Consider the following 11,726-nt stretch of genomic DNA (forward strand, 5'->3'; position numbering starts at 1 on the left):
CATCTTTCAGTGTTAATTTTTGCGAAAGTATTTGAAAGTCGTAAATTTGTTCCACACTAGAGGAAAGTTAAATTACAACCTATAAAGCAGAGATCAAAATGTGTTCCCAGTGTTTGTGAGGGAGGTGGGAATATAAATTTGTAGAAAATGGAAGATTGTCAGCTAAAAACAAAGTTTTGATGTGTGCCCTTTGAGTACGCATGTAGGTCTGAGGACCTCAGGTGTCAGTTCTCACCTCCACAGGGCCTTGGTGTGTAGTCCGCTGGCGGACCGGCAGCTTGTGGGGACTCCCTGCCTCTGCTCCTGTCTCACTCAGAGGAGCACAGGGTGCAGAGGCACCAGCTCTGTGTGGATTCTGGAGATTGGAACTCAGGTCCTCAGACTTACACAGCAGGCGCCTTTACCCACTGAGCGCCTCTCCAGCCCTAGCTGTGGAAAAGTTGTAAGGGCTGCGCCAGCTTTAATGCCACCAGTTCTAGAAAGGTAGCTGGTGGAGAGTTTGTATAAATCGGACACGGCATTTCTGCTTTGGCTGTTGTTTGACAGAGCTGTTAACAAAAGACCAAACTTTTTGTTTTTTTCTGGAGGAAAATAGGGCTCATGATATTGAGTTTTCTTCGTAGAGACTTGAAAGAAAAGACAGACAGCCAATATCTAGAAATATATCTCAAAAGCAAGAGGAGATCTGGCCTGAAGGTGACAAACTGTTTGGATCAAGTGTAAATTTCTCATGTCCAGGCAGAAGTCACGTGCCAGGAGTCTGTGGGCAGTCTGTACTCTGTGATCTCGAGGGCACACTCTGCTGCTTTTAGAGTTACATGTTTTTCCATTTGGCTTGGGAAAAAGAATAATTATGTTTCTTCAGTAAAATTTGACTTATTCTCCGAATAAAGAATTGTGAGAATGTCTTTGTAAAGCGCACACTGTATGAGTCATCTGACTATTAACACCTGGAGCGTGGTGAGAAGAGCTCAGAGAAGCTGACTGTGCTCCCAGCCCCTCCTCATCTCCAGGGGCGCAGCTCACCTCTTTGAGCACATACACTTAGCTTGGCCTAGAATGGTTCTCACCCAGGATATCTTCGTAGATGCTCAAGGGTTTCTATTTTATTTATTGTTTTGAGTGTTTACTTTAACAGGAGTTGTAAAAGCGTATTCTGAACCTTTTAGAAGGCTGCATGTCACGTGACTGTAGTGTGTTTTATGATTATGGTAACGTACTTTGGTGGAATATGGTCTAACTGGAACCTTTCAGTTTGATGATGCTAGGATAGAGGCAAGCTTCCTATGTTAACATTTTCACACTGTAAGACTAGCATCAACTGGGTGTTGTATAAATCGAATTTCTTCAGAGAAATGGCTGTGATCATACATCATCAACAAAGTACAGCGTATTTTTGAAGCAGTTAGTACACAGTTCTTCTAGCAGGCAGTGCTTTAAGAGCTCAAGAATCTCTTCATACTAAGCAATATTATTTAGAATTTCTTGGCTTTGTAGTTTCCTCCTTTTCATGTTGTATAAGGAGTTACAAAGATATATTTGCATATATCTAAGTAACATAAAATGTTAGTATCAGAAGTCTGAAAGACGTCTTTGCTCTTTAAAAGGTGATAATACACCATGCAATTTTCTACCCTGGGGCAGATGAGATGGCTCCCAGGTTAAGAGTACTGGCTGCTCTTCCAGAGGTCCTGAGTTCAATTCCCAGCACCCACGCAGTGAATCACAAATGTCTGTAATGAGATCTGGTGCCCTCTTCTGGCCTGCAGGCAGAACTCTATATACATAATAAACAAATCTTTTTTAAAAAATTAGATCAGCCAGAGAGCAATCGCACACACCTGTAATCCCAGCACTCATGAGGCCGAGACAGGCAGATCTCTGTGAGTTCGAGACCAGCTTGGTCTACAAGAAATAGCTCCAGAATAGCTAAGACTGTTACACAAAGAAACCCTGTCTCAAGGTATCAAAAAGAAAGAAAGAAATAGATCTTACATAGCTAGATACTAGATCCTATCTATCCAAAGAGAGCCTGTGTTTTTCTTGCCCCGAGTCATTGGTGTTCAATAAACTGTGAGTTGTTGAGCCATGTGTTGGTGCCATAATAAATAAATAAATTTACTCAGGTAAATCCTGACAAGGCTCATCTCTGAGAGAACTCTTGTTGTCCCTCAGGCTGGCCTTGAACTCACCATGGTCCTACCTGCCTTACCCTTTTTAGTGCAGGGGCTGCAGTATCTCAAATGCCTCAAGATGCTACTTTTTAGTATAGAGTGCTTGATCTTGTTTCTCAGGTGGTGCAGACATTTCAAGTTTCTAAGTAACATCTCTTAAGCTACTGAAAATAACATTTCTGTAATAATATAGACTTGTAAAGTTTCGGTACTGGTTTATTAACCTAAGAAATACATGTTTTCTTGAAGAGTAACATGGAATCAATAAAGTTGGATCTGGTGATCTAATTGCTGCTTGTCTGCACTGCCTCTTTCAGCTCTCTTGAATTGGTTGAGACTGTCAGTGTTATGACTGCTGTGTAGCTTGTTTTATTTGCTTTTTCTTTATTTCATTTAGCAAATTATTTAATTATTTTATTGCATATAATTAAGTCCATTCTAATCTCCAGGTTTTCTCAGGTGGGGAGATGGCTCAGAGAAAAATAAAGCAAATTAAGTCTGTTTACAATGATATTTTTTTTTTAACTAAGAAACACCTGAAATGGTCATTGCCTGTTTGACTGACATGATCACTGATGGAGTCCTAGAACTTAGTCGCTGACGGCTGATGCCATAGTAAAATGCTGGTGATCCTTATGCTCCGCGTGTAATTGGGTTAGCAGGACGGGTTGGGTACTTTCTCATTGCTCTAGCAAAGTATTTACAGAAGTAACCTACAGGAGGTTGTTTTTGTCTGGTGGGGCAGGGACGACAGCAGTTCTGTGGCTGCAGAAATACGTGGTGGAGGACTAAGAACAGAGAGGACCAGGATCAGGCAGACTATAGACCCACCTCTGCCAGCAGGGCCTGTTCTAATGTCCTGTGGCCTCCCAAATACTGTCACCAGCTGGGGGCTCTTTAAATATATGGGTATATGCATGACCTTTTGCATTAAAACTAAAAAATAGTTGTTGGTTCTAATTATTTTGTAGTCATTAAGCGGTGATATTTTTGCATTGTGCTCTTTTCAGCATTTTAAATAATTTTATGTTGGGGAATGTCATTTTAAGGTGTGTGACTTTTGTTTATGCTGCGTTTGTTTAACGCTGCGAAGCCGCTGTGATTCTTTACCTGCCTAAAAACCCTGATGATCTAATAAAGAACTAAATGGCCAATAGCGAGGCAGGAGCAAGGATGGGTGGGGCTGGCAGGCAGAGAGGATAAATAGGAGGAAGAGGAGGAGCAAGAGAGCAAGAAGAGGAGGATGTCAGGGGACAGCCACCCAGACACCCACGCAGCCACAGAGTAAGAAGGAAAGTAAGAGGTACAGAAGGAAGAAAGATAAACACCCAGAGGGAAAATGTATCAGGATAATTTAAAGAAACACTGACAAGAAACAAGCCATGCTAAGGCCGGGCATTCATAACTAAAAATAAGCCTCTGTGTGATTTATTTGGGAACTGGGTGGTGGGCCCCTTAAAAATCCCAAAGAATAAAACGGTGCACAACAATTTTATAGGCTATTTTAAAATAATTTTTTAATTGATTCTTTGGGAATTTGACACCATGCACCCCAATCCTACTTATTTTCCCAGTCCTTCCATGTCTGCCCTCCACTCTTGTAGCCTCCCCCCAAAAAAGAAAATTAAACAAAACAAAACACTTAGCTCCTCTGTCTTTTCCACCTCTCTCTCACGTATTCGTTTGTCCTAATGGCCTTGGGAGCTGCTGTATGACCTGCTACATACCCTTTGCTCCAAACAGCTCTGCTTGCAAAGTTGTTGGTCTGATTCAAGGCCTGTGACTTTTGGTACACCATAAATACTGGACCCTCATCAAAACTCCTCTTGGGTATCCTGTTGCTGCCCTGAGTCCTGGAGATCCTGTGGCTATGGTCCCACAGAACTGTTCCCTTCACGGGATCCAGCAGCTCATAGATGAGGTAGGTGTTGGGGTGTGCCAACTCAAACCCAGGATGTGGGCCTGGGTGCCAGTTGAGTTGGTCAGTTGGGCCTCTGCTGGAACCACCCCTCAGGCAAGGGTCAGGGCCAGCTCTCCCCAGAGGATGGGTCAGCTGGTAATAACATGGCCCACAGACCTCAACACAGACCCAGGTTCCAGTAAAGCTACAGATCCACACATGGCCCTTGGCTGCAGCTTTGGCTTTAATGTCAGCATGGCCTCAGGTAGCAGCTCAGGCCACTCAGATCAGTGTGGCCCTAGCAGCAGCATGCCCCTTAGACATCACCGTGGCCATGGGCATCTGCATAGCCTTCAGAAGTATCACGGGCCATGGATATCAACACAGACCTGGTCTGTGGTAGGGCCACAGATCCAGACGACATCACATGAGTCCCAGGTGACAGCACCTATCAGCCAGTTCCTCTCCAACATTGTGTCTTCAGTTCTGCTTTCTCCACTGGACTCAAACCGCTCTGCTCCTTCTTAGCTACCATTTCTCTACTATGTACCTGTTCACTGTAGTGACACCTGTTGGCGGAGGCTGCTCAGCTGTTCCCGGCCACCCAAACCCGAAATAATTACACAGAAACTAATTATTACAACACTGCTTGACCTATTAGCTCATGTTTCTTATTGGCTAGCTCTTATATCTTAAATTAACTCATATCTTTTAATCTGTGTATTGCCATGTGTTTGTGGCCTACCAGTAAGGTTCTGTCTGGCGTCTGTCTCCTAAGGTGGCTACATGGCTTCTCCTTGACTCCACCTACTTTCTCCTCCTCTATCTTTTTTAAATTCCCACCTTGCCTTATTCTGCTAAGCCAATAACCAATAAAAGCAACACATAATCAGAAGGACTTCCCACACCATTTCCCCTTTTCTGTTCAAATTTAAAAGGAAGGTTTTAAGTTACAGCGTCCATCTTCAGGCACCCAGCTGCCCAGCTGGGCCTGTGGCTGGCTTCTCTATAAGCTAGTTTTTTTGAATTCTGAGTTTGTATAGCTTGTTTTTGTGGGTTTTTTTCCCTAAAGTTTCACCATCATTGTGTTATCTCATCTTTGTATATTTCCATGCTTATATATTGCTTCATGCTTTTATACATAGGTGTGCCTCATTAAAAGTCAACAGAAATCAGACTTAAAAGAACTTAGAAAGTTAGTAATGTAGTCACCAGAGTGCAGCTTTAGTTTTGAATGCTGTCAGACATTTTGCTGAGGTTGGGTTTCTGTAGTTGTGCTTTCTTTGATCTACTACTTTAGTAAACCTGTTATCTTCAGCATTATTGCGGCTAAATTAAAATTTTAAATTACAGCCTGCAACAAGGTTTAGAAACATGTCCATAAAAGGTGTGTTTTTCTAATTAAAAACATTGCTTAGATTTTAGCTAAAATTTCTATCTTGAAATTTTAAGAAGTTAAGATTTTTAAGAATTGGTTAATTTAGGTGTCATATCATTAAGTTTGCATCAGTAGTTGATAATTTATTTGCCAAGAACATTGGAGATATATCTGAAAAACCTGAGGTTTGTTTTAGGTTTTTATGTCTCCAATAGACTAATTATCTTTAGAACCGTGTGGGTTATATAATAGTGAGAAAATAGGGGTTGCTATGGTAGTGTGTTTACCTGTGATGTAGGGGAATAGTGTAACAATTTCAGAAATGAATTGTTTTATGTTATTGCACAATGTATTTTGACTTTCTTGATAGATAAAAGATCCCCTTCAGAGTCAAGTCAAACATTGTTAAAAGACGTTGTAGTCATTCTATGTAATTTTGTATTGCTTTTAAATAAAATATCTTTTGCAGTATATTAAAAACAAATAAATTTGATCTCATATTTGCTTGGTAATTAATGTTTTAATGAATATAATTTTTATTCTTTTTAATCTGACAGGTGCTATGTTGAAAGTGTTGCAGGGATTTCTAAAACTAGGAATCTGACATTTTCATAGCCTTTATTTACATTTTTATCGCTACGATTCAGATAGCTGAATTAGATAGATGGTCAGTGCAGTTTAGACAGGGAAATGAAGAATGTATGGCGTGAAAAGTGCAGTAAAGGGAAGGGACAAGGCTTCTTCGCTGTATACAAGGACACTGTTGTAGACACACTGAACGCCATTTCCCTTGTATTATCACAGTAACGTTGGAAACTACTTCATAACCCTTCCTGCATCTTCCATCAGAAGGTATGTGTTTGTGGTCCCTCAGCCTCTGATTTGGAGTCTATAGGTGCCTGAAAAATGAGTCACATCCCTGCTTTATCGCTGCCCAAACAAGCAAACATTGATCCCTGGTGCAGCTGTGGGACATTTTCCTCAATATATCCCTTTCCTATGCACATAAAACCCTCAGCTCTTTAAATGGTAATTGCTGTAGGAAGGTCCATGTGCTTGTCTGCCTTCTCAGTGACCCAAGGAGTTTATTGTTTCTGCACTTAACGTGCCGTGACTTTGCTTTTTCTTCCCATCATATATTGATCATCCGATCATCACCTGTTTAGATAGTAGGAATACAAGTTGGATAAGGCAAGATTTTGGTTCGCTCAAATTTTCCATTTAAGTCTTAATATGTAACCCTATCTAATAAATAGCATATACTTCATAGAATTCTGTGAAATGTAAATATGGGTCAAAGTTGAGACATCAGAAGTAGGTGGTTACTTCCTGGGGAGTTCAGTGAGATTTCAAAGGTGCTGTGAGGGTGAGAGAGGAAAGGCACCCTAGTCAGAGGAGCCTATGAAGACAGGGCTGTCAGGGGGTGGATAGAGTGTCGGGAATACAGTGAGGAGGGACCGAGGAGGAGAGGTGGGGGCTGAGTCATGTGTGCACGCGCGCGCATGCGCGCGCCCACACACACTCAGGGGGTGGATAGAGTGTCGGGAATACAGTGAGGAGGGACCGAGGAGGAGAGTTGGGGACTGAGTCATGTGTGCACACGCGCACACACACACACACACACACACACACACACACGTTTAAAAAAATGGGGCTGGAGAGATGCTCAGTCTGTAAAGTTCTTTCTCGGTGAGCACAAGAACCTATGTTCAGCTCCCTATCATCTACATAAACCATTAGTGTAGCAGGCACACCAGCTGGGAGCCACCGACAGGAGTCCCTGGGGCTAGAGTACCTGGTGGCCTTGAGCCTTCAGGCTCTAGGTTTAGGGAGAGACCCTGTCTCAAAACCAAGGTGGAGAGTGATTAAGGAAGACAGTATTGACCTCTGGCCTACACGTACACACAGATAACACACAACAGAGACTACAGGAAATGATCTTAATCCCAGGGACAATTATACTCTTTATGATGTTTTAATGTTCCCTGGTTTTTGTTTTTGTTTTCTTCAAAGCAGTATCTTGAAGGCAAGATGACTCAGCAGGTAAAAGTGCTTTGCCCTGAAAACCTGGACTTGATATCCATAGCCCTTGGTTGAAGGAGAGAAGAGACTCCAAGTTCTCTGCCAGCCACACGTGCACGTCCGCGTCCATACACACACATCACCCACACATTAAAAACAACCAGAAAGCATTAAGAACTCTTTTGCTGTTTAAAAAGTATAAGGATTTTTTTTTACAAAGTAAAATTGACTGGATGTAAGTAAAGTGTAACTTAAACCATTAGAATCACTAAAGATTTCCTGCTAAAGAACGTGCAAGTGTTTTGAACAGTGTGAGCCTTGTGCAGCTCACAAAAGCACAGTTAGCAGAGTGAGCGTCTTTCTCTGCGCCTTGGCAAACGCTCAGCTTCTCTCTGCTGCATTTGAATCAGCCTCCCGTGGATGATCCTTTCCCTCAGTGCCACAGCACTGAGACCTCCCTTAATGTGAAATTCTTCTCCGGGAGTCTGCTCTCTGCAGAACATACTCCCCTTTGTCACAGGGACATTTCTCATTTGTGACCATAAATTGACCTTTGCTAAGTTCTTCTCTCAGGCAGTGGCAGTAGTGGCATTTCAAGTCGGCCATTTGTTCTTTTATGCCATTTAGATTATATTTGAATTGCGTTTTCAGCATTATCTTCTTTCGTGTTGTTTGCTGCTCCCCTGTCTTTGTCAGTTCCCCTTTTCCGCCACCGTTTTATAAAACTTTTTGTGCGTTTAAGATGGCAGGCAAGAAGGCATCATAGTTAAAAGCTTTGCTGTCCATGAGTGAACAGTGTTCACAGCGCAACAAACTGGCTTCGGTTGCTCACACTGATCACGATGTATCTCATAGTGACTGATTTGTAACCTAGACTGCATAATGATGCTCGAGTTTTATACATTCATAGTTAATATTCTCTGGTCAGTGAAATATGAACCACGGTATCAGGAGACGCGATGTTTGACTAGCCCTTACATGCTACATTTATGCACCACATAGGAGTCAGCCAAGTGAGGACAGACTGTGATTCAAAGAAGCAGAACTTTAGGTTTGATGAGATTTCAGGTGGTGAGCTGTTGAGCACAGCTGCAGTATGTAGAAATATAAACTTGGTGCTCCGTTCTCAGCTTTTTTTAGACTTCCTTAGCAAAGACCTTATACCATTTACATAGTACAGATGGTAAATAACAACAGTATGAATTCCTGTGGGACGGGCATTGATCTGAGGATTTAAAAGGATGCTGTCTCTGTGTGTGTTTGTTCTAATAATTACAGAGAAATAGTTAACAGATGAGTTTGGTGTCTTCAGGTCAGGTGACCTATTACGTTGTCTTCATACAGTGCCTAACTTCATTCTTAAATGTGTCGCTCTGTGTCGCTTGCAGCTGAATAATACCAATTTCTCTTTCTGTGTTTCACAGGTGAGCTGGTACAGCGGTTGATCTCAAGATGCCACTGGTGAAAAGAAACATTGATCCTAGGCACTTGTGCCATACAGCGCTGCCCAGGGGCATTAAGAATGAACTGGAATGTGTAACCAACATTTCCCTGGCAAATATAATTAGACAACTGAGTAGCCTAAGTAAGTATTTATATCAACTTCAAAACTGCAGACCAGAATTTGCTTTGGACTTACCATGTTAAAGAAATGTACTTGGGTAGGAAGGATGTTTCATATAAAGATCCTAACGTTACTGTGAGAATTTAGTCACCGTGTAAAGTCAAGAGTTTTAATGGTAATTCTTCTTCCTATTAACAGAATCTCTCAAAACAATATGTCACATGGTGATTAGAATTATTGAAAGTGATGTGAAAATGTGATTTGATGGGCGGAAGATAGAGCCAGGGTCGGACTTTGCTTGGTTGTTGCTTCTGTTTCCTATTTCTGGGGCGTTCAGCTGTTTATGTTTTGGGACTTTAGAATCTCTTTTAAAATATATTTTGCTAACATAAGAAAATATTTTCGTATTATCAGAGGTATAGAGAGCAAGGTAAGGCTGTCACCGGCGATAGGATTAGGCCAGTATTGTGAGTTTTGTGTTAGGGACGTCAGAATGTGGGACCAAGAGTCTAAACATGCCATGATGTGAAAACCGTGAGAGAACTCGGCTTCTGGTTGGCAGACAAACATACAAAAAGCAACTAAAATAGCTCTTGACAATTCTGATTTTTCCATTTTACACCACTGATATCGCAAAAACTGCTTGTGAACACAGCAATGACCCTAAATTACAGTGTTCCACGTGGTTTAGGGACATCCCCTGGCTTCTCAATGAAAGTACATCTCTATTCCAATAAACAGTGTATATTTTCCTATTAGAAAATAATTATGCTTTGTAATAGATAATTAATGAAAATTTTAAATTCACTTGTTCTCTGTTTTGCTGTCTCCTAGCCGTTGGCGTTCTAATCACCTAAGAGGTGTCTTGCTCTCCTTCCTGTGCTTCAGTATAAACAGTCTGTCCGTACTGCTGAGATGAGCTAATGAAGTCTAGATTTTGCTCTCACATGTACATGTACATAAGTTAACAGAGTGTATTATTTCTTTTCCTGTTGCTATAACAAAATACTTGAATCTGGATACCTATAAAGAAAGATCTATTTAGGTCATACCTTTTAAAGTTGAAAGTTAAGTTTGAGCAGCCTTGTGCTCAGCCCCTGGTGAGGGTCCACTTGGTTGTGTCCAAATATGATGGAGAAACGGAACGTACCAGCTGGCTGAAGAAGAGGTCACTAACATGGGGTATTTATCTTACCCTGCTCTCTCAGAACTAATTCAGCCTTCTGAAAGATGGCTCCATGACTTAATCACCTTGTGCCCGTCTCCACTTTGTAGTGTCCCACCATCTCACTGCCAATGCAGACCTTCAGTAGTAAACCTCCAGGGAGCCATCTGTCTAAACCACAGACTCTAGGTAGATAATAGGCTAGAAAGTAGGAGAGGGACTGGGTAGGCTGGATTTGTAAGACAAAATAAGTAGACAGACATTGGAAGATGAAGTTGAATGCTCCGTTTAATGTTAAAGATTTGTGGCTGTTGTCCCAAAATAACATCTCATTTAGTTGAAGAATCTCAAATATGTATAGGAACCATTCTGAGTAGAAGGACCAGGCATATAATTAACGTTAAAATGAACTGTAGATTGCAGGAACTGTCTTTAAAAAGCAATCATAGGTGGGTTATGATTTAAGACGGCCTCCTAATCAAAGTAAGGATTGAAATGGGTCGTTAAAGAATGGAATATTTTGAGAAGGAAAAGACTAGAGGCAAAAACCCTGTGTTTGTGGGGAGAGTTGAAGTGACTTGACATCAGTGACTGAAGACTGACTGGGGGCAGAGTCCAAGTTTGTGCTTAGTTTCCTAGATGATGACATTGCAGAGACACATCAGCTTCACATCAGATCTGTCACCTCTTAGGAGCAGAAGGGACGTAGATACGAGATGTGAGGAATTTAGAGAATGGATGGGTTGCTATCAACCAGTGTTACGGCATTTAAGCTTCTCGGGGAGAGTGTCATGGACTCTTTAATGTTGAAAAGCTACGGATCCTTTCTCCAGGAAAATGTGAATGTGTCTGTTGTAGTTAGGTTTTCTGTTGCTCCGGTAAAACACCGTAGTCATAAGCAACTTTGGGGAAGAAAGGGTTCGTTGCAACCCACAACTCTACCAGATAGCATCACACTTTATCCACCACTCAAGGCAGGAAGCTGGAGGCAGGAGTCGATGCAGAGCCCCTAGAAAAATTGCTCTCTTTGCTTGCTGAGCCCACGTTCTTAGAGCACCCAGGACCACCAAGCCCACAGGTGGTACCACCCAGAGTGTGGCCCTCCCCTGTTGATCATCAGTCAAGAAAATGTCCCACAGCCAATCTGGTGTGTGTGTGTGGGGAGGCGTTTTGAGGCTCCCTCTTTCCAAATGACTGCCTTGCGTCAAGCTAGCATGAAACTGGCCAGCATAACATCCAAAAACCTGCTTATAATTTCAGGCGTGTAATCTATGAAGTTCCTGCTTTTAAACTGATGGCTTTCAGAGATGAAGTAGTGAGTCACATCTCTGTGTCCCTAACATTTGCATCTCTATCCCATTGGTGATGCTTCTCTCACCTGCGGGACGCTGTCTGGGGACACCTTGAGCACTGTCCCACCCCCCAGTTAGCCGCCTTTCTCACTTCTAGGCTCTTAAACCAATGCTGCAGAACCTTACTTGTGCCGGGTTACTGTTGGTGCCTGTGTCGTCTTTCCTTAAAAC

General features: G+C 42.1%; 1 protein-coding gene across 2 annotated transcripts in view; it reads left to right on the forward strand.

Annotated features, from left to right (window-relative positions):
- Positions 1-11,726, forward strand: part of Wasf1 (WAS protein family member 1) — a 48,236-nt gene that overhangs the window by 23,783 nt on the left and 12,727 nt on the right. For both annotated transcript variants that reach the window (XM_005363559.3, XM_005363560.3), the window contains exon 2: positions 8,899-9,059. In XM_005363559.3, the coding sequence (XP_005363616.1) occupies positions 8,927-9,059 (133 nt within the window). In that variant the 5' untranslated portion in view covers positions 8,899-8,926. The remainder of the gene's footprint in view (positions 1-8,898; positions 9,060-11,726) is intronic.

Source organism: Microtus ochrogaster, linkage group LG9, assembly GCF_000317375.1.
Source record: "Microtus ochrogaster isolate Prairie Vole_2 linkage group LG9, MicOch1.0, whole genome shotgun sequence".
NCBI lineage: Eukaryota > Metazoa > Chordata > Mammalia > Rodentia > Cricetidae > Microtus > Microtus ochrogaster.